At 45.6% G+C, this 22,801-nt stretch overlaps 1 protein-coding gene and 1 long non-coding RNA gene across 2 annotated transcripts in view; both read left to right on the forward strand.

Moving 5' to 3' along the window:
• The window catches only part of LOC135050813 (uncharacterized), a 104,724-nt gene that overhangs the window by 76,171 nt on the left and 5,752 nt on the right, over positions 1–22,801 (forward strand). The gene's annotated exons all lie outside the window — the stretch shown is intronic.
• Positions 9,532–11,477, forward strand: LOC135050810 (uncharacterized). The gene is made up of 3 exons (XM_063957128.1): positions 9,532–9,591; positions 9,668–9,880; positions 10,706–11,477. The coding sequence occupies exons 2-3, from the start codon at positions 9,697–9,699 to the stop codon at positions 11,203–11,205; spliced, it is 684 nt and encodes a 227-aa protein (XP_063813198.1). The 5' UTR covers positions 9,532–9,591; positions 9,668–9,696; the 3' UTR covers positions 11,206–11,477.

Below are 22,801 nucleotides of genomic sequence, written 5' to 3' on the forward strand. Positions count from 1 at the left end.
CCTCTTTTTTTCTTTGCGTCATGTGCTGTTTGGGGAGGGTTTTTTGGAAGGGCCATCCTGCGTGACACTGCAGTGCCACTCCTAGATGGGCCCGGTGTTTGTGTCGGCCACTAGGGTCGCTAATCTTACTCACACAGCTACCTCATTGCGCCTCTTTTTTTCTTTGCGTCATGTGCTGTTTGGGGAGGGTTTTTTGGAAGGGACATCCTGCGTGACACTGCAGTGCCACTCCTAGATGGGCCCGGTGTTTGTGTCGGCCACTAGGGTCGCTTATCTTACTCACACAGCGACCTCGGTGCAAATTTTAGGACTAAAAATAATGTTGTGAGGTGTGAGGTATTCAGAATAGACTGAAAATGAGTGTAAATTATGGTTTTTGAGGTTAATAATACTTTGGGATCAAAATGACCCCCAAATTCTATGATTTAAGCTGTTTTTTAGTGTTTTTTGAAAAAAACACCCGAATCCAAAACACACCCGAATCCGACAAAAAAAATTCGGTGAGGTTTTGCCAAAACGCGTTCGAACCCAAAACACGGCCACGGAACCGAACCCAAAACCAAAACACAAAACCCGAAAAATTTCAGGCGCTCATCTCTACAGCCTATGCCTTCCCTGCTCCTGTGCAGGCTCCACTGTTGCACTGAAGAGCAAGAGTGGGGGCTCCAAGAACACCCACTCAACTTGTGCTATAGACCAGACAATGTACTTGTGTGCAGTTGTCTCAGAGTCTCCATATGACTTTGGTCTACCACATAAATGTATCCACTATTATTATTATTATTATTATTATGATCATCCTTTATTTATATGGCGCCACAAGGGTTCCACAGCGCCAATTACAGAGTGCATAAACAAATAATCAAAACAGGATAACAGCAACTTACAGTTGACAACAATATAGGACAAGTACATGGTAAATAAACATAGCTACATCAGCAGACAAGTAGACATAACCCAGATACAAATGTAAAATAATGGCAAACAATAGGCCTTAGAATCAAAACTTTGCATGGGTGGCAAGCTGAAACAGAATATTGTCATTGTGTGCCCCATCATCACGATACAGAGCATATGAGTACAATCATGGGCCAATGCAGAGTTGACTACAAATCATTTGTAAATGCTCTTGCATTGTGTGTACAACTCTAAATGCATATATCACCTGTATGCAGAGTTGTATGCATTACTGCAGGTGGTCTGCTCCTACGTGTATGCATGGTTACTTACTCATTATCAGTACTCACTTGCACCAGCCCTATTCTTGGTGGAAAAATAAACATTTGAAATAACAATTTTGCATAGCCCACAATTCCCCCTCACTGATCGCTGCCTACATGAGCACACTCCATTTCAGTCCTGTTGTGCACCTTCAGTCACAAGTGCAGATGCAACTGAATTGCATATGCTGCTCATATCCAGAGAGTGCACCATGTGAAAGTATGCAATAGATACACGGTATGCGGCCAATTTGCCCGCTGTCGGGATCCTGGCGGTCAGGATACTGATGCTGGAATTCTGATACCTGGTGAATTGCCGGCAGTCAAAATCCCACCCACCACCCAGAATCCCCACCACCAAAGGGGGAATAGATCAGTCTGTTGCCACCGGGCGCTCGCTACCTGTATTGCAGTTATCGGGATTCTGGCGTCGGTCTGCAGACCGCCGTAATCTCAACAGCTGGGATAGCATACTGATCCCGGGCTTGTGTTCAAGTGTGTATTGGCCAGTTATTGTGCATAGCACGCGAACAAATAAACTTGCGCATGAGAGAAATACAAAGACATGTTTGCCTACAAATCAACACAAAAAAATGATATAAACAATGACATATCCTTTTATTTCAAAATAAGGAATAAATTAACCAAAAACAGCACCTCAGCAACTTCATCAATGATGAACAAAATCACATTCAGAAAATCATCAATTCGATTTGAATTTGTTTATTAACATTTATTTATAGAGCACCAGCAAATTCCAATGTACTTTAAATATAAACTTCTACATTTCCTTTATATTCATTAAAAAAAAGAGAAAATAATGAAAAAAATACAAGAAAAAAAAGATACCATCCAATTGTATACGTTTCAATTAACTATGTAAAATACAACATGTTTACAATTATGTAAACATTAAATACAGATATTTGACTTCATGCAATATTATAAAGAATAAGTTTTGCTGTTGCTTATAAATAGATTTAAAAAAATCCTATGATTTATAGAAAAGAATAAACTGTACCGAAGGGTTGGGTATTATTCTATCAAAAATCCTCTTAGCAGCAGTTAGACAAAACTGTAAGCAGCCTCCTTTCAGTGACTAAGTCCTACCAGCTATTAAAATATTCAAAGATTGTCTGAAATAACATAGACCACTACATTAGTATGTTTATCCATATCAACGAGATAAACAATTGGCCAAATATTATTAGGAATACATCAACCTCCTCTCCTTCAAAAAAAAATAAAGACAGAACAAAACAATACAACAAAGTATTTTGAAATATATGGTCCAATATCAGTTATGGCAGACAAATACTATTTCCTAAAATTGTCAAATATTTATTTATTATTTATTTATTAACAGTTTCTTATATAGCGTAGCATATTCCATTGCACTTTAAGGGGTATATTCAAGTAGGGTCGAAAACTGGCGTCTGTCGAAAAGATGTCAGTTTTCAACTTTTTAAGGTCGAATCGTGATTTGACCTATTCTGTCCCAGAAGTTTTTATTCGACAAGTCGTGAACTTCGACTTGTCGAATAGTACGTGAATCGGCGGTATAGCTGCAGATTCACGTACTTTTGAGTGAAACGGGGCCAAATTCAACAGGATTTGGCCCCAATTCCGACCATCTCAGTCCGACATAAAAAAATGTCGGACTGAGATGTGGAATCCAGAGGAGGAGAGGGGGGTGGAGCTGCAGGGAGACGGGGGGAGCCGCGGGCATACAGGGGAGAGCAGCGCTACAGCATAGCGCTGCAGCATGATGTCTCACAGCCGCGCCACTCATGGCAGCGTCCACCCGGCTCAAGCAAGTGAGGTAACGCTTGCTGGAGCCGGGTGGACACTGCTGTGAGGTCTGATGGCTGTGTGACATCCTCCTGCAGCAATACTGTAGCGCTGCTCTCCTCCGTCTGCCCACGGCTGTCCCCGCCGGTCTCCCCGCGGCTCCCCCCCCCCTCCTCCTCTGGGTCCCTCATATCAATTCGACTTTTTAAAAGTCGAATTGAGATGAGATTGAATAGGGGTTGTCGGATCCATTCCGACAAATGCATGTCAAATAGATCCGACCCTAATTGAATATACCCCTATGACTAGAACAACAGTAAGAGAACAAAACTGGGTAATACAGACAGACATAAAGGTAGGAAGGTCCTGCTCGTAAGCTTACAATCTATAGGGAAATAGGCATTGAAACATAAGCATTGGTGCTACTTATTGCGTAACGATCCTGCCAGATTGCAAAGGATCCTGATGGGCTCTATAGGCAATGTTGGCCAAGAGTCAGTAGGATGTGAAAGTGAAAAAAGACAAAATATGTGACGTTATGTGTGGACTGTACAAGGGGGATGTATTTAGATAGGGAGTTTATTTGGGTGGGACCGGAATTTGATAAGCTTGTCTGAAGAGGTGAGTTTTCAGATAACACTTGAAGATTTGGAGACTAGAGGTGAGTCTTATTGTGCATTGGAGGACATTCCACAGAGTGGGTGCAGCCTGTATGGAGTCCTGTCATTTTGAGTTGGAGCAAGTAATACATGTGGATGAGAGACACAGAAATTGTGCAGGGCGGAGACGTTGGGTAGGGAGATATTTTGAGAAGTTTGGTTAATAACCTTGTACAGGTATGTAAGAAAAATGATTGTATATTGAATAAGATAGAATACCGGTAACCAATGGAGGAACTGACAGAGTGGATCTGCAGATGACGAATGTCTATCAAGGAAAATCAGCCTCACAGATTCATTCAAAATAGATTGTAGTGGTAAGGGCCTATTTTTGGGAAGACCAGTAAGAGATAATGAGAGTATAGATTAGAGTTTCAGCATTGTCTTAAGGAATGGTCGTATTTTTTACATATTTATTAGATGTATTTAACATGATTTTGAGACTGAGTGAATGTGGGGAACAAAGGACAGTTCAGAGTCAAGAATGACACCTAGGCAGTGAGCTTGTGGTGTAGGGTTGATTGTTGAGTTATCAACAGTGATAGAGATATCAGGTTGGTAACTATTGGCCGGTGGATATATAATTAATTATGTTTTGGAAATATTAAGTTTGAGGTGGCGAGATGATATCCAAGATAAAATGGCAGAAAGGCATTCAGTGACACGGCCCAAAGCAGATGGTGACTCATCTGGGGAGGATAAACAGATTTGATTATCATCAGCATACAGATGATACTGAAATCAAAAAGAGCTGATTAGTTTGCCAAAGATGTGGTATAGATTGAGAAAGTCAGAGAACCTAATGCTGAGCCTTGCGATTCTCAAACTGAAAGAGGTAGCGCAGAGGAGCTGACTTCAGAGAAATGAACACTGAAAGAGCCATTACATAGGTAGGTTAAGAACCAAGAAAGGGCTGTGCCCTAGAGACCTGTCAACCGTGGCCAACAGTATCAAAAGCAGCAGAGAGATCATGGAGAATAAGAAGAGAATAATGGCCTTTTGACATAGCAATGACCAGATCATTCATTACCTTAGTGCTGTCTGTGTGGGGGTGTGGTATGCAAGGTCGACAGTAACTAGGTCGATAGTAACTAGGTCAACTACTATTGGTCAACAGTAACTAGGTTGACAGGGTCTCTAGGTCGACATGGTGTAGGTCAACAGGTCAAAAGGTCGACATGAGTTTTTTTATGTTTTATTGGTGTCGTTTTCTCTGTATTGTGACCGGGAACCCCAATTAATGCACTGTGTCGCCTCCCATGGCTTTCTTCGCTCTCCATGCAATGGGCAAGGTGCCTTGCTCCAATACCGCTGCGCTTAGCACAGGTTACAATTCCCAATCGTAGACCGCGTGGATCATTAAGTATGTATAAGGTAAAAAAACAACAACTCATGTCGACCTTTTGACCTGTTTACATAGAACATGTCGACCTAGAGACCCTATCGACCTAGTTACTGTCAACCAATAGTTGGCAACCTAGTTACTGTTGACCCAGAGCCGGGATCCCCTCTGTGGAGTGTTGGAAATGAAAGCCTGACTAAAGTGGGTCCAATAAGTTATGCGAGTTAAAAAAGTGCATGAGTCGAGTGCAGGCAAGTCTAAATTAGCATGCACGGTAAGAGAGCACTTATTGTTTACCTTACCATCTTCACCTATTTAAGCTATATATGTTCTTACAGTTCAAACCACAGTATATAAAAGACTGTAATTTAAAATTCCCTCTAATTCCCTGCTCTACAGTGTGTTACCTCCTTTCTAATCCCAAAAGATAACATTCATAACATTGCAATGTTTTACAAAAATAGATAAGTTTCACGAATCCTACAGTAGTAATACATTATGTTTTACATACTGGTAGGGGTGTCAGAACATTTTTAGGTGGGGTGGGCAAGATATAATTTTAGTTTGGCGCCCCTAAATCTCTAAATGTCACCCCCTCTGTGTTATACCTCATAACAAAAATGGAGAGAGAGATGGAGAGAGAGAGAGAGAGAGAGACACACGGAGAGAGACAAGAGATAGAGACACATGGGGGTTTATTTACTAAAATTCGTATTTTTCAGAATGAGCTTAAAGTTCAAACACGAATGACATCGAATGTGTAAAAGTGCAACTTTTTGAATGGATTACGACTCATTTACTAAGCTGTCGTATTTGAAATTTTCGTGTTTTCCGATGTCGATGTCATTCGTGTTTTTCAAAGGTAAAATGCGGCCGATTTTGTAGATTTGCGGCCGTGTTATGCGTTTTTTTTACTGACTGCGTCATTTTTCGGTTACGGCAGTGTTTATCCGTTCCCGGCCGCATTTTTTTTCTAAGTTTCGTTTTTGTCACTCGTCCGTGATTGGTTTGTTTCGTGATGGAGGAGTGTCTGTGCTCATTACTATAAATCCGCCCCAAACCGGCCGCACCTCGTGGGTTTAGTTAGTGGAGAGGGGAGAGGAAAGTGTGTTAGGAGTTGGTGAGTTGTTTGGAGTTTTTGGCGGTTTGGAGGAGGTTCTTTGCGATTGTTGAGTGCTGTACTGTGTGTGTAAGTAGTCTTGTCATACTTGTGTAGTTATTTAAAAGTCTGTCTAGTTTTTTGTCTTTGTTTTTTTTTACGTCTATTGTCATTGTTTGTGAGTGAGTGAGTGTGTGTGTGTGTGTGTGTGTGTGTGTGTGTGTGTGTTTGGTGTGTGGTGTGTAGTGGTAGTGGAGGAGTGTGTTTACTGTTTTTTTCTCAGTGTTATTTGTTGTTTGTCCTGATTATGTCCCAGTCAGAGGTGAGTGTGGTGGAGGAGGTGAGTGAGAGGGAGGAGGTGAGTGAGGTGGAGGAGGTGAGTGAGGTGGAGGAGGTGAGTGAGAGGGAGGAGGTTAGTGAGGCAGAGGAGGAGGGTGAGGTTGCTGCTGCGGCCTCCAGTGAGAGTGGGAGTGATGCTGATGGTGCTCCGCAGCCACGCACCACTACGAAGACAGGCAGAAATGTAAAATTTAGTCACGCAGAAAATGTGGCATTGGTGAATGAGTTAATGCGTCATCATCGGCACCTGTTTTGCCCTCAGGCCTCCAAGGTGACATCTCGCAGAAAGGCTGTGCTGTGGGGTCAAGTAGTTTCGGCAGTGAACTGCGAGGGTGTGGTGAGGCGGACTGAGGACACTTGCCGAAAGCGATTTTATGACATAAAGCGCAGGGTAAAGGCAAAGATGGCCAAGGAGGCAAAGTCAGCCCGACAAACTGGGGGTGGCCATCCTTTCATTGCCACATATGCTGAGTGGGAGGAGCCCGTGCGTCGCATTATTCCACACGAAGTTGTCCGTGCCACTCATGTCAGAGATTCTGATCGGCCCAGGCAGGATGGTGAGTATTGTTTTGTTTCTTCTTATCAGTGTAATTGTTTTAAAAATGTGTTTTAATGTGGGCAAAACTGTTTTTAGTGTTTGGCATATTTGTTGCATTGAGGATGTGTTGTTTTAATGTGTTTGTGTGTGAGGGATATGCAGGGCCGGCTCCAGGCACGTTCCACCGAACAGGGCGCCAGCTATTTAAGGGCGGCTGCCCATTTCAAACATGGTGCCGGACATCAGCCAATCAGGGCTCACGGCCCGGCAGCAGCGGCTCCTGATTGGCTGCCGGGCCGCGAGCTCTGATTGGCTCGAGGACCGGCGCCATATTTCAGATGACCGGCGCCGGAGAGCAGCCGCAGCTCCGCAGACATCGCGGTGGGTCACGCACGGGTGAGTCTGATCCAGGGGTTGAGGGCGGTATGGGTGTCCTTTGTCCCTGCTGCCGTAGCTCGATCCCCTGCTGCCGTAGCTCGATCCCCTGCTGCCTGCATGTAGCTGAGGTCCCGGGAGCAAAGCTCCCATACCTCAGCATTCTGAACACTGCGCACCGCCCGTTCCTCTCCGCACTTGGATACAGTTATCTGGCACTGGGGGCATTTTTGTATCTGGCAGCGCTGTGCGGGCAATTTTGTATCTGGCAGCATTTTTGTATCTGGCAGCACTGTGGGGGCATTAGTGTATCTGGCAGCACTGTAGGGGCATTAGTGTATCTGGCATTCACTGTGGGGGCATTTGTGTATCTGGCATTCACTGTGGGGGCATTTGTGTATCTGGCAGCACTTTGGGGGGCATAGCTGCACTGTGGGGGCATATCTGCACTGTGGGGGCATGTATGTATCTGGCACTGTGGGGGCATATCAGCACTGTGGGGGCATTTATGTATCTGGCACTGTGGGGGCATTTATGTATCTGGCACTGTGGGGACATGTATGTATCTGCCACTGTGGGGACATGTATGTATCTGCCACTGTGGGGGCATGTATGTATCTGCCACTGTGGGGGCATATCAGCACTGTGGGGGCATTTATGTATCTGGCACTGTGGGGGCATTTATGTATCTGGCACTGTGGGGGCATATCTGCACTGTGGGGACATGTATGTATCTGGCACTGTGGGGGCATGTATGTATCTGGCACTGTGGGAGCATATCTGCACTGTGGGGGCATGTATGTATCTGGCACTGTGGGGGCATGTATGTATCTGGCACTGTGGGGGCATATCAGCACTGTGGGGGCATGTATCTGGCATTGTGGGGGCATTTATGTATCTGACACTGTGGGGGCATATCTGCACTGTGGGGGCATTTATGTATTTGGCACTGTGGGGGCATATCTGCACTGTGGGGGCATTTATGTATCTGGCACTGTGGGGGTATTTATGTATCTGGCACTGTGGGGGCATATCTGCACTGTGGGGTCATTTATGTATCTGGAACTGTGGGGACATATCTGGCACTGTGTGGCCATTTAAGTATCTGGCACTGCTGGGGGGCATGTCATGTGTAGCTGGCACTGCTGGGGGTCATGTCATGTGTAGCTGGCACTGCATATCATGTCTATCTGGCACTGCACATTATGTGTATCTGTCACTATACTGGAGACATTATGTGTAAGGAACACTACTGTGGCTGTTATGTGTAAGGCTGCTAATTGTGTGCGTAGAGGGGGGGTGAAAATATATTTATTTATAGTTTGGTGATATGAAGTTACGAGGCCACGCCCACTTTTCCAGAGACCACACCCACTTTTCCAGGAGCGCGCGCGCCTTTGGCGCGCGCAAGGAGAGGGGGGGGGGGCCTTTCACATTTTCTCACTACGGGTGCTAGTAGGCCTGGAGCCAGCCCTGGGGATATGTATTATGACATATGAAATGTTTGTGTTTTTTTTTTTTTTTGGGGGGGGATTTTCACCATCATTCACGTTATGTAAAAGGAACGAATATGTGTGCCATATGGGGCTCAGACCATACTGTTTTTTTTGCAATTTGTATGTTCCTAGTTTGATAGTTTAATGTTTAAACCTATTAATATTGGCTTACGTTGTCTGGTTCAAATTGTTGAAGTAGTGATGTGTGTAAAACGTTGTGTTCCTAGTTGTATCCATTACCTTTATCCATTTATGTTGAATGTGCTTAGCATGGTTTTTTGTTTTCAGTATCAGATGGTATATTTGCTGCAGATGATTTTTGTCAGTTCTACTGTATGTATAAGTTGTAAGCATATGTGGTATTTGAATATAGCATTTGTTATGTAGTGTTTTACTGCACATTCCTTGTTTGTGGCAAACATCTATGTTGTAGTAAGCATAGGTGTTTTTGGTAAAGTAAGCAGGTGTGGTCATGTTGTTGTATTTTTAGATGTATATTATATCTGTACTTGCTGACGACAATATATGGCTGACTATTTTTAAAATCAATTTTCAAAATACAGGTATGGTTTTGATTTTCCTAATGGCTACATGGCTAATGTTGTTTATCATGTTGTAAATGTTTTGGCAAAAATACATACCATAATGCTAAATATTTTTCAGTGTCACAAAGAAGAGCAGCCCGTAGTAGCAGGACAAATGTTGCACTGGAGGATGCTGCTGCTACTACAGGTAAAGTATCCTTTATGGTTTTTTTTAGCCAAAATATATTTTAGAAAATACACTAATGTATTGCGTTTTTCCATAGTCCCATCCAGGCCACACCTTAGTCCGCAAATGCCCACAGGACAACCAACATCCAGCCGCAAACACGTGGCGTTGAAAAGACCATGCCCAGATCTCCCGAGGGCCACATCTGCATCTCCCCCTCACAGACGCATCTCTACTGTGTCCTCAAGGCCACCATCACAATTACTGGCACCTTCCCCAACATGGGAAGCAGAATCCCCTCATCTGGCTGGTGAGTCCATAAAATAACACATCTGAACACTTACAAACACAGTGTACTTCTGATAATTATGTCAACGAAACAAACACACAGTAATACAGCGTCAGTATAATTTTTTTTTCAACTAAAACAATCATTAATGTAAAGGGCTGAACACCTCCTCACTAAAGCAACCAAACTACATGAGTGCACACTTGAGGTATACAGTAATATAATGCTTATTAAAGTGCACACCATAATCTGCTGGGCAAGCTTCAGCACATGAGTATCATTGCTTATTGGGTTTTAATCTTATTATTAATATTTTCCTAGATTTATATGGCGGCACAAGGGATCCGCAGCGCCCATAACACAGTACATAATTAAATCTGCAAACCTTGAAAAGCACAGTTATACTACAGGAAAAATAGGACAGGTTTAGAAAAGCCGGTGTTAGGTGCCATCAAAGGGAGTATTGAGTATAAGATAGTGAAAATAATTAAAGAAAAGGAACATGAGGAAAGAAGTCCCTGCTCCTGCGACCTTACAAAAAATAAAAAAATGTTGGTCTACTATGCCATTCATGTTGTGTTTTCTGCCTCATCTTACTTCAACAGGGTTTGTACATGATTGTTTTTTTGTCTATTCCTGATTGTCTAATGTTTTTAAAACAATCAAAACCACGAACCTAAAACAAAATAGGATCTTCCGTTAAGAAAAATATTTGTTGTGGCTTTTGTTACAAACATATGTGTGTTATTTTTTGACAAACAGAATAATAAATGCAATGCAATATGATAGAAGTATCAAATACATGTTGCATATTACTACAATGTTGTATTCTTATACCACACACAGATGATGACAGCATGCCCACGGACCAGCAGACACTGCAAACTGATGCCACGTTTGTTCTGGATCTCCGCCCATTACAGACAACGCAACCTAGCATGGTACCTGTGGCCACGCCTCCACAACAAACAAGTCCACAACCAATAATGAGCCCAAGTACACCACTGGCTCAAACTGAAGAGCAGACATTTTGGGCCAACTGGGCAAACCACCAGAGGCTCAATTCAGACTGTCTCCAAAGACAAAATCAGCTGCTGGCAAGTCTGCCACATTACATGCCACGCATAAGTCGAAATCTCAGCAGAGAACATATGGAAACCAGTCATGTGGCGACTTGTCTGGAGCAAATGCGGGCAGAAAACAGCACCATGATGACCACTTTACAGAGAATTCTGGATGAACAAATGAGGCAACACCAAAACTACCTGCATCTCCTTGAAAGGAACAATAGCCTTACAGAAAGTCTGGGTAGAGTTATAGAGAATAAAACGGCCTCCAATAACTAATTAAATGCCATACTCACTAACTTAAGCCACAACATAAGTGCTTTACACTCCCAACAAGCGAGCACTAGCTCAGGAACTACAACTCCAATAAATACCCCAGTGACCTCCCCAATAAGGAGGTCAAGCAGATCAAGACCTCATGTCCCTGGCCCCACCTCTGAAGCCTCCAAGGCTACACGAAAAAAATAAAGCCAGCCTCTGCAGATGGCAGATGCATAAGTGGGGTTAACACTGTCTGTTGACGTTTGCAATGTACACACTTTCACACTTTAATAAACATATTTGTGGTTTAAACATAAAAATGTTGTGGATAATCGGTATTTCTACCATTTATGAGGGTGAGATTTTAATCTTGTACTTATTGACCTTTTAAAGTATCACAATTATATGTGTAATTTTTGGTGAGGGTGCAACACATGTAAAGACGCTTTTCAAAAGCAGGTCTATTTTTTTGGCGTATTTTTTTACGATTCTATCTTGAACACGAACGTAATGGACCTTTCACGGTGAAAAATACAAATACGAATTCTTGGTAAATTACCGAGTTCTACCAAATAACAGACGTATTTGACCGATGGTGTATTCATTCGTATTTTTTCCCGTTGACTTCTAAAAAAATACGAATGCCCTCATCACTGCCGAGATTTCTGTTTAGTAAATGACTGAGATGACACTTTGAAGAAAAAACACCATCTCGGTCAAAATCGGGAGCTTAGTAAATTTCCCCCATGGAGAGACACAAGAAGAGAGAGAGAGAGAGATGGAGAGAGAGAGACCTGGAGAAAGACACATGGAGAAAGAGCGATACATGTAGAGTGACATGGAGACAGAGAGAGAGAGAGGGGTATATCATCATCAGCAGAATGTGAGGTGCCCAGGAGAGCAGTTACATGGGTTCTATAGGAGGAGGCTGTATTGTCTCTCCAGCTAGGCAGCAGTTCTGCAGGGGCTCTGGTGGGCTCCCAGGCCATGGGCAGTGATCCGGCAAAAATGTGGTGGTCATTGGGGTGAGTGGGGGAGGTTGGGGGGACGGAGGGGAGGATAGGAAATAACAATGTGGCTGATGCAGTACGGTGTAAGTATAGTCAGGGGTGTAAGTATAACGTTGTGATAGAAAAAAATCTTGAAAGGGCCCCCCTACCCCCGCCATTGTCACTACAATACCCCTTAGGGGTGCAGGAGAGAGAGAGAGAGAGAGAAAGCGGGTATCAATGAAAGAGAGAGAGAGAAGCGAGAAAGAGAGGGAGGTCAGGGAGAGAGAGAAAGATGAAAGGGAGAGTGTCAGGGAAAGAGAGATTCAGGAAGAGAGAGTCAGGAGTGTCAGGGGGAGAGGGAGAGACAGTGTCAGAGAGAGAAACAGAGACAATATCAGGGGGAGATAGAGATGGTGTCAAGGGGAGAGAGAGACTCAGGGAGAGAGAGAGAGAAAGAGAGAGAGAGAGACACTGGTAGGGGGAGAGGTAGAGACAGTGTCAGGGAGTGAGAGAGGGAGATAGAGATAGTGTTAAAGAGAGGGGGAGAGAGACAGACAGTATCAGGGAGAGAGAGACAGTGCCAGGAAAAGAGATATACACAGCATAAGGGAGAGAGGGAGAGACAGTGTCACAGAGAGAGAGAGAGAGAGAGACAGGAAGAGAGTGAGGGAGCAGGGCTGGCAGCAGAAATTTGGGGGCCCAGTAAATAAATTTCTCTGGGGCCCCATCAACTCCTCTCAATACACTTGCGCAAATATATATACTGTGTCTGTGTGTGTGTGTGTGTGTGTGTGAATATATATATATATATATATACTGTATATACACACACACACACACACACACAGTATATGGGATACTGACACCGATGTCCTGAACGCAAGTATAGTGGGCGGGTTAGGTGTAAGAGCCAGCCGGGGGGTTGTGGTTAGGCTGCGGGGAGGGGAGGGTTTGGCTGTGGAGACACAGGGTTAGGATTAGGTAAAACCGGGGGGAGGTAAGGGTTAGGCACTAAGGGGGAGATTAGGGTTAGGCTGCAGGAAGGGAGGGTTAGGGGAGAGGGGCTAGCATACTTAATAAATATAAACCTGTTAGGAAGTTGTTCATGGCCATGTGTAGCATGGGGTTAAAGGGCCCATTTATCAAAGTATTTTTACGGCTATATATATATATATATATATATATGGAAAAGAGGCACTCAATCAATCATGGTATATGAAAAAATCTTATAAATGTTTATTTTCACCCAACCATGGGCATTTCAGGTGGAATCACATTGATGGTGGTGGCTCAGCAAAAACATTCTTGAATAAATTGCAGCTTATGCAGCATCATCAAATGCTTTTTGATAAACAAATGTTTTGCACATAGAAAGGATGTGATAAAGATCAAACCAGTACGTCCGTCGACCTCGGTCCCATGTGGACCGTTCAAGACTCGCACACCAAGTCACAGTCACCTTCCACCATCCAGAGCCATCTGCTTGCAGATGGCTCTGGATGGTGGAAGGTGACTGTGACTTGGTGTGCGAGTCTTGAACGGTCCACATGGGACCGAGGTCGACGGACGTACTGGTTTGATCTTTATCACATCCTTTCTATGTGCAAAACATTTGTTTATCAAAAAGCATTTGATGATGCTGCATAAGCTGCAATTTATTCAAGAATGTTTTTGCTGAGCCACCACCATCAATGTGATTCCACCTGAAATGCCCATGGTTGGGTGAAAATAAACATTTATAAGATTTTTTCATATACCATGATTGATTGAGTGCCTCTTTTCCATATATATTTGTACTGGACCATTAAGGAACAGATTATAGAGAGCACCTGGACATACCATTTTTTTAAAAGTGTGCAAATGTTTATATATCTTTATTTATATATATATATATATATATATATATATATAATATACACACACACATAAACACACGCACATTTTCGGTGGTCACCCGCAAATATTAGAGATCTACTGAATGTATGGAGGGATCGCAGCAGTTATCAGAGATACCTGGTGCGATCCCTCCATTGTCGCCCGCACCAGCATCCCTCACAGGTTTCTATGGGGGATGCGATGCTGCCTGATTTACCAATATCCGGAATGCAAAGCATTCCCGATATTGGGGGTAATTCCAAGTTGATCGCAGCAGGAATTTTGTTAGCAGTTGGGCAAAACCATGTGCACTGCAGGGGAGGCAGATGTAACATGTGCAGAGAGAGTTAGATTTGGGTGGGGTGTGTGCAATCTAATTTGCAGTGTAAAAATAAAGCAGCCAGTATTTACCCTGCACAGAAATAAAATAACCCACCCAAATATAACTCTTTCTGCACGTTATATCTGCCTCACCTGCAGTGCACATGGGGGGTAATTTCAAGTTGATCGCAGCAGGATTTTTTTTAGCAGTTGGGCAAAACCATGTGCACTGCAGGCAGGGCCGGACTGGCCATCTGGCACTTCTGGCAAATGCCAGAAGGGCCGATGGCCACGTGGGCCGGTCCAGCGCTCACTGAGACATGCTGCCGCTCAGTCCGGCGGCAGCGTGTCTCAGCTGTCAGGGGAGGAGAGCGCGCCAGCGCGGCTATGTCTGGTGGCGTATAGTGGACTTCAAACCAGCCGCCGGTTCGTGAGCCGATCAGAGCTCGCGGACCGGCAGCAAATCAGAAGCCGCCGCTGCCGGTCCACGAGCTCTAATTGGCTCACGAACCGGCAGCTGGTTTGAAGTCCACTACACGCTGCCAGACATAGCCACGCTGGCGCGCTCTCAGCTCCTGAGTCCTGACAGCCTCACTTAGCCCACTAGGATCTAGCTTCAACCTCAGTCACATCCCAGCCGGAGGAGCCGGAGGAGCAGCAGCAGCAGCGGTAAGCAGCTGCAGCACTGCTGTGGGGGCAATTGGCTGGCACTGTGGGGGCAATTGTTTACCTGGCACTGTGGGGGCATTTGTATACCTGGCACTGTGGGGGCAATTGGCTGGCACTGTGGGGGCAATTGTTTACTTGGCACTTTGGGGGCATTTGTATACCTGGCACTGTGGGGGCAATTGTTTACCTGGCACTGTGGGGGCATTTGTATACCTGGCACTGTGGGGGCAATTGGCTGGCACTGTGGGGGCATTTGTATACCTGGCACTGTGAGGGCAATTGTTTACCTGGCACTGTGGGGGCAGTTGGCTGGCACTGTGGGGGCAATTGTTTACCTGGCACTGTGGGGGCATTTGTATACCTGGCACTGTGGGGGCAATTGGCTGGCACTGTGGGGGCAATTGTTTACCTGGCACTTTGGGGGCATTTGTATACCTGGCACTGTGGCGGCAATTGTTTACCTGGCACTGTGGGGGCATTTGTATACCTGGCACTGTGGGGGCAATTGGCTGGCACTGTGGGGGCATTTGTATACCTGGCACTGTGAGGGCAATTGTTTACCTGGCACTGTGGGGGCAATTGGCTGGCACTGTGGGGGCATTTGTATACCTGGCACTGTGGGGCATTTGTGGATCTGTCTCTGTGGGGGCATTTGTGGATCTGGCACTGTGGGGGCATTTGTATACCTGGCACTGTGGGGCATTTGTGGATCTGGCACTGTGGGGGCATTTGTATACCTGGCACTGTGGGGGCATTTGTATACCTGCCACTGTTGGGCATTTGTATACCTGGCACTGTGGGGGCAATTGTGGATCTGGCACTGCACTATTGGGGGCATATGTCTGTGTATCACGTCCCATTTTAAGTGGACACACCCATATCGCATACAGTACCTCTATGGGACACTCTCTGTCTGATTGGTCGCCGTTTAACCCCGCCAGGAGTGCACACAGACACTCTCATTCTAGTGAATAGGGCGCGTGCGTGTCCATGCCCCTTTTCTGGAGCATGCGCGCTTAGTTACAACCTTTATTTTTCCATACCCCCACTTCAACATTTCCACTTCAACCAATGGTTGTGTGTATTTTAATACAGAATGATGTACACTTGTATGTTGTTATAATATTAATTATATTTGTAAGAGCATAGACTAAGAAGTAGAAGGAGTCGGGAATAGTAAGGGGAGGAGTCAGATGCTGACACCGAGGTGGGCCTGTGTGCTTCAAAAATGCCAGGGCATATTTTTGGTCCCAGTCCGGCCCTGACTGCAGGTGAGGCAGATATAACATGTGCAGAGAGAGTTAGATTTGGGTGGGTTATTTTATTTCAGTGCAGGGTAAATACTGGCTGCTTTATTTTTACACTGCAAATTAGATTGCAGATTGAACCCACCACACCCAAATCTAATTCTCTCTGCACATGTTATATCTGCCTCCCCTGCAGTGCACATGGTTTTGCCAAACTGCTAAAAAAAATCCTGCTGCGATCAACTTGGAATTACCCCCATGGTTTTGCCCAACTGCTAACAAAATTCCTGCTGCGATCAACTTGGAATTACCCCCATTATTCCCCACAGCTACTGCAGTTCAGCCTATTGTAGCCTATGGTCTTCATATCACATTGCTGGCCCTGGAACCCTCCCCCAAAGTAACTTCTGTGCGTATGTGGTCTAAGCTGACCGTGCAGCACATCCCAGGGATGAGCTCCTTTCGGAGCCCCTGTCCCTGCCTATGCTGCATTATACATTCAGGGAAGTAAGATCCCTCCCAGGTCGCATTCAACATGCGATAGATGATAAATGGGCCCCTAAGAGTTGGTCTCCACTGATACAATTTATGTGTACTACATTTTCCAGCAGGGCAAGATAGAACTGCAGCTGCACTAAATCTATATGACACTAGTGGTCGAAGTGGAAATTTTGAAGTGTGGGTATGGAAAAGTGAAGGCATGCCCTTAAGTGTAGTGTACCATACCATATACCCCTTATACACATTATTCACCACAATAGTAGGACCCCTTATATTATCTAGTACTGGTGCTCCTTACACATTATGCCACATGGAATAAGCCAAAATTCACATTATGCCACATGGAATGAGCCAAAATTCACATTATGCCACATGGAATGAGCCAAAATTCACATGGAATGAGCCAAAATTCACATTATGCCACATGGAATGAGCCAAAATTCACACAGAATGAGACAAAATTCACATTATGCAACATGGAATGAGACAAAATTCATACAGAATGAGCCAAAATTCACATTATGCCACATGGAATGAGACAAAATTCAAATTTTTCCACACAGTATGAACCAAAATTCACACGGAATGAGCCAAAATGCACATTATGCCACACAGTATAAGCCGCAATTCAGGGACAGGGAGAGTGACCGAGGGACATAGGGAAAGGGAGAGTGACAGTAGGGACATAGGGACAGGGAGATTGATAGCAGGAACATAGGGACAGGGAGAGTGACAGCATGGACATAGGGACAGGGAGAGTGACAGCAAGGACATAGGGACAGGGATATTGACAGCAAGAACATAGGGACAGGGAGATTGAGAGCAGGGACATAGGGACAGGGAGATTGACAGCAGGGACATAGGGACAGGGAGAGTGACAGTAGGGACATAGGGACAGGGAGAGTGACAGAGAGAGGAACAGCAATGGCATACAGAAGGGAAAGAGAAAGGCAGCAGTGTAAAATTACCTTATCAGCAGTGGCGGTGTGGAGAAGGCTGTGATTTGCGGCATGGAGGATGAGGAGGTTGTGGTTAGCAGCGGTGTAGAGCTGGCTGTGGTCGGCGGTGGATGAGGAGGCTGAGGTCAGCAGTGTGGAGGCTGTGGGCGGTGGTGCAGAGGCCGTGGGCGGTGGTGCGGAGGAAGCTGTGCTGTGGGAGGCGGCGGTGCCGAGCAGGAGGCTCTGGGCATGGGTGCGAAAGAGACAGCGGGCTATATCAAATCTGCCACGGACCGGCAGCCAATCAGGAGCGGCCACGCCTGATTGGCTGCCGGTCATGGCATATTTAATAGCGCTGAATTTGAAATACTGCGGCGGCGGGGGTCTCAGTCAGTGCTCAAAGTGGCGGTATGCCATACCGGTGTATACCGCCCACTTTGAGCACTGTATGACATTGTGTGTAACAATCAACATGAGACCACACATAGAGCAAAAAGGGTGGGGGTATGGGAGGTAGAACAGACAGGGCAAGTCCTTTAGTGAAGTGGTAGTGGTAGGGGAAGGTCACTGCTGTCAGCTTGCTGCGTGTTGGCTAGATGCTGTCAGTCATGTCTCAGGGCAACGTGACTTTGAGGCTGTACCTTAGTGCAGGAGGATGGATTCCTCCTGTTCTTCTCCTCATCTCTGTAATTGGTGCGGGAGGGCGGCCAGGAAAGCAGGCAGATCACTCTTGTGTGGTGGATTTAAACTGTCCGGTCTCGGCATTGCCGCTGGGCGAGCTGCGGTGGCTGGCAAGTGTCCTGACGTGATGTGCCCTCTCATGCAGGTAGCATCAACACACACTGCTGTCAAATCAGGAGGCGATTTTCCTGCTGGGCTCAGGGATGATCTGCTGCGCGGCGTAGAAACAGCATGGAAGGGCCGAGGCAAGGACCAGACCAGGTGACAGTGTAACAGGGGGGGAAGAAGTGGACGGTGAGGCGTAACTAATTTTTTACATTTTTTTTAAAAACTTAATTGTCTTAATTAAAAAAGTAGTACTAAGCACTCAGGGCCCCGTTTTTTGTGCCCCTATTCCTCAGGGCCCCTCTGAACTGTGGGGCCTGGTATAGTTGTCCCCTCCCTCTCACCGGGCCTGGAGGCAAACAGTGTAAAAACAGAGGGGAGAGAGAGAGGTGGAGAGAGGGGGGGGAGAGGGAGAGATGAAGCCAGATGGAGATACACTTCCATACTGCAGCAGAGCACAGGTATTTTATGGGGGCGGGCACTTCACTGCATTAGGCCCCTAAATAACCAAAAATTGCGGCACTTCCACCAGGAGCCGGCCAGGGCAAGCAGTGTAGGGGCAGAGCAGGCTGGCCCAGGCTTGGTATATCCCCCCTCCCGCTACATCCTCCATTTCTGCAGGCTCGTTTCCATGCTGGGAGGAGGAAGTGGAGCCACTTCGGGAGGGGGCGGAGCCACTACGGGGGAGGAGGTGGCGCCATGGAGGAGTCCGGGACCACACAGTCAGGCGATGCCATGAGGAATCAGGAGGTACTGCTGCTGCACGCAAGTCAGCTGTAAAGTGCAGCAGCGGTATTTCTGCTCTTCTACTACAGTTGATAGGCGCCTTTCTCATTTTTGCGGGGGGTGAGCTGCCCCCTTGCCCCCCCCCATTCCGACACCCTGCATACTGGGTATATACCACGAGTATATACCACATGTATAGTATTCCTATAAGGAACACCTGTTTCTAAAATGGAGTCTAATCTACTAATAAGTCAGCCAACACTTAAAACAAACCAATGAATCTTAATGGTGTTTTTTGCCATTTTATGTTCCCAAGAAAAATAAAAATATTTCAAATTCAGTGTTATTCTTTCTTTGAGCAAAAACTCAACTCAATACTAAAACAGTTTAAAAAATTGCCTTAAATATTTTTTAATAGACTGTATATTGATCTTTTCTGTAAATGTACCTATGTATTTTGTCTCTTGTAAAAAAGAATCCTACAATTCCATTTTAATCATACTGTATATTTATTATAGCCAGGGCAGGACTGGCCATCTGGCACTTCTGGCAAATGCCAGAAGGGCCGATGGCCACTTGGGCCGGTCCAGCGGTCACTGCCGCTCAGTCCGGCGGCAGCATGTCTCAGCTGTCAGGAGAGGAGAGCAGAGCTCCCGCCAGCGCGGCTGTGTCTGGTGCTGCGGCGGCTTCGTTCAAACCAGCCGCCGGTTCGTGAGCCAATCAGAGCTCGCGGACCGGCAGCCAATCAGAAGCCGCCGGTCCGCGAGCTCTGATTGGCTCACGAACCGGCGGCTGGTTTGAACGAAGCCGCCGCAGCACCAGACACAGCCGCGCTGGCGGGCGCTCTGCTCTCCTGATTCACCCCCGTCCCTCACAGCCCGGAGGAGCAGCAGCAGCAGCAGCAGCAGTGCAGCAGCGGTAAATAGCTGCAGCACTGGCTGCTGTGGGGACAATTGTATATCTGGCACTGTGGGGGCAATTGGCTGGCACTGTGGGGCATTTGTATACCTGGCACTGTGGGGGCAATTGTTTACCTGGCACTGTGGGGGCATTTGTATACCTGGCACTGTGGGGGCAATTGTATACCTGGCACTGTGGGGGCAATTGTATACCTGGCACTGTGGGGGCAATTGTTTACCTGGCACTGTGGGGGCATTTGTATACCTGGCACTGTGGGGGCAATTGTTTACCTGGCACTGTGGGGGCAATTGTATACCTGGCACTGTTTGGGCAATTGTATACCTGGCACTGTGGGGGCAATTGTTTACCTGGCACTGTGGGGGCATTTGTATACCTGGCACTGTGGGGGCAATTGTATACCTGGCAGTGTGGGGGCAATTGTATACCTGGCACTGTGGGGGCAATTGTTTACCTGGCACTGTGGGGGCATTTGTATACCTGACACTGTGGGGGCATTTGTATACCTGGCACTGTGGGGGCAATTGTATACCTGGCACTGTGGGGGCAATTGTTTACCTGGCACTGTGGGGGCATTTGTATACCTGGCACTGTGGGGGCAATTGTATACCTGGCACTGTGGGGGCAATTGTATACCTGGCACTGTGGGGGCAATTGTTTGCCTGGCACTGTGGGGGCATTTGTATACCTGACACTGTGGGGGCATTTGTATACCTGACACTGTGGGGGCATTTGTATACCTGGCACTGTGGGGGCAATTGTGGATCTGGCACTGCACTATTGGGGGCATATAATGTAAATTTCGGCTCATACTGGGTGCTATAATGTAAATTTCGGCTCATACTGGGTGCTATAATGTGAATTTTGGCTCATACTGTGTGGTATAATGTGAAAGAGGCACCAGTACTAGATAGTATAAGGGGTCCTACTATTGTGGTGCATAATGCGTTTAAGGGATGTATGGTGTGATAAACTACACTGAAGGACATGCCCCTTTTGAGTGGCCACGCCCCCTTTTCCGGAGCGCGCGCATCTTCGGCGCGCGCATATTTACAAACTTCACATTTACATACCCCCACTTAAAAATTTTCACTTCAACCACAGGTTGTGTGTATTTTAATTGAAAATGATGTACGCTTGTATGTTGTTAGAATATTAATTATATTTGTAAGAGCATAGACTAATAAGTGGGAGGAGTCAGGAATAGTAAGGGGAGGAGTCACAAAGGTGGGCCTGTGTGCTTCAAAAATGCCAGGGCCTATTTTTAGTCCCAGTCCGGCCCTGATTATAGCTATATTATGAAGACATCTTAGGGCTGGCAATTGCTAGTGTTCACTCATAAAAAAAATCATTTCTTAAATTTGTTTGTTATGTCATTGGAAAGACACACAATATATAGAGGAGAAGAGATATATAGAGGAGAGTAAGCTATTTTTGTTGGAAAGACTACAATTCTACTTTTCTACTGCATTCAGAGATGAACAAAAATTCTCCAAAAACTCTTTACTACTTGCCCAAACAAAAATATTGTCTTCTTTATGGGGGATATGGTCAGGATACCGACAGTAGGAATCTCGAAAGTCAAATTCCTGACAAATGAATCCCAATTCTGAAAATAATGATGTATCCCCAAGGTGAGTATGAGGGTTAGGCACTAGGGGAAGGGTTAGGGTTAGGCTGCAGGAGTGGGGGAGGTAAGGGATAGCCTTCGTGGAAGGTGGTGGTTAGGGTTTAGGCTGTGTGAGGGAACAGTTTGGGTTATGCTACGGGAGGGATAGGTTAGGGTTATGATGTGGGAGGAATGGTTTCAGGGTAGGGATAGGGGTAAAATACTTACCTGGAAGCCTCCGGCGTTCTCAGCATCAAAACTCTGATGTCAATATTCCAACCATCGAGATCCATAGCGCCAGTATTTCATTGCCAACAGCCATTATGGGCTTTATACTGAGGTGGGAGTGAAGCAAAATAGAGCTAGTAACTATGCATCTTGGAAAAACCATGTTGCACTGCTAGTGGGACACATTTAAAATGTGCAGAGAGATTTAGATTTGAGAGTAGCATGTACAAACTGAAACAAATCTGTGCAAAAATGGAGCTACCCAGTATTTTTGGTCTGCATTCAAAAGCAACTAGTATTTACCCTGCATGCAAAACAATAAATACACCCCTTGCATTACAACATGGTTTTTCCATGTGCTTTTAATTGCTTTACTCCCACATCAGAATTAGGCCCTATAGGTTTGTCATATGTTCTTGTATGCACCAAGAAATTAGGATATTGTGTTCCCATTGGTCCATACTAATGTTAGCTTTACTTATTGTGTATCCAAATCCTATGGCTGCCCCAAGGCGGTATTGGAAAAAATGTATACTTGTTCCAAATGTAATTAAGTTCTAAACTAAATTTGATGTATGAAGTTAATTTCATATAGAAGTTTGTTTAACATGAAACTTTTCGTGCAACAGGAGCCTCACAAATCTATTCTGCCATTGGAGTACCCTAATACTTCCCTTCCTCACCAGTTGTTACAGCCCCTGTCATATGAAGCTCTGACATCTTTATCTTAATCGTGCCAATGAACAGGACACTACTGTACATTAACTGAAATACTTTGTGATGCTAGAAACATTCGGATGAACT

This window comes from Pseudophryne corroboree, chromosome 2 (genome assembly GCF_028390025.1).
Source record: "Pseudophryne corroboree isolate aPseCor3 chromosome 2, aPseCor3.hap2, whole genome shotgun sequence".
Classification (NCBI taxonomy): Eukaryota; Metazoa; Chordata; class Amphibia; order Anura; family Myobatrachidae; genus Pseudophryne; species Pseudophryne corroboree.

Coding starts and splice junctions, on each gene's coding strand:
- LOC135050810 (XM_063957128.1), top strand. CDS start 9,697: ATGCCCACAGGACAACCAACATCCAGCCGCAAACACGTGGCGTTGAAA. Junction 9,881..10,705: donor AGAATCCCCTCATCTGGCTG/GTGAGTCCATAA, acceptor TACCACACACAG/ATGATGACAGCATGCCCACG.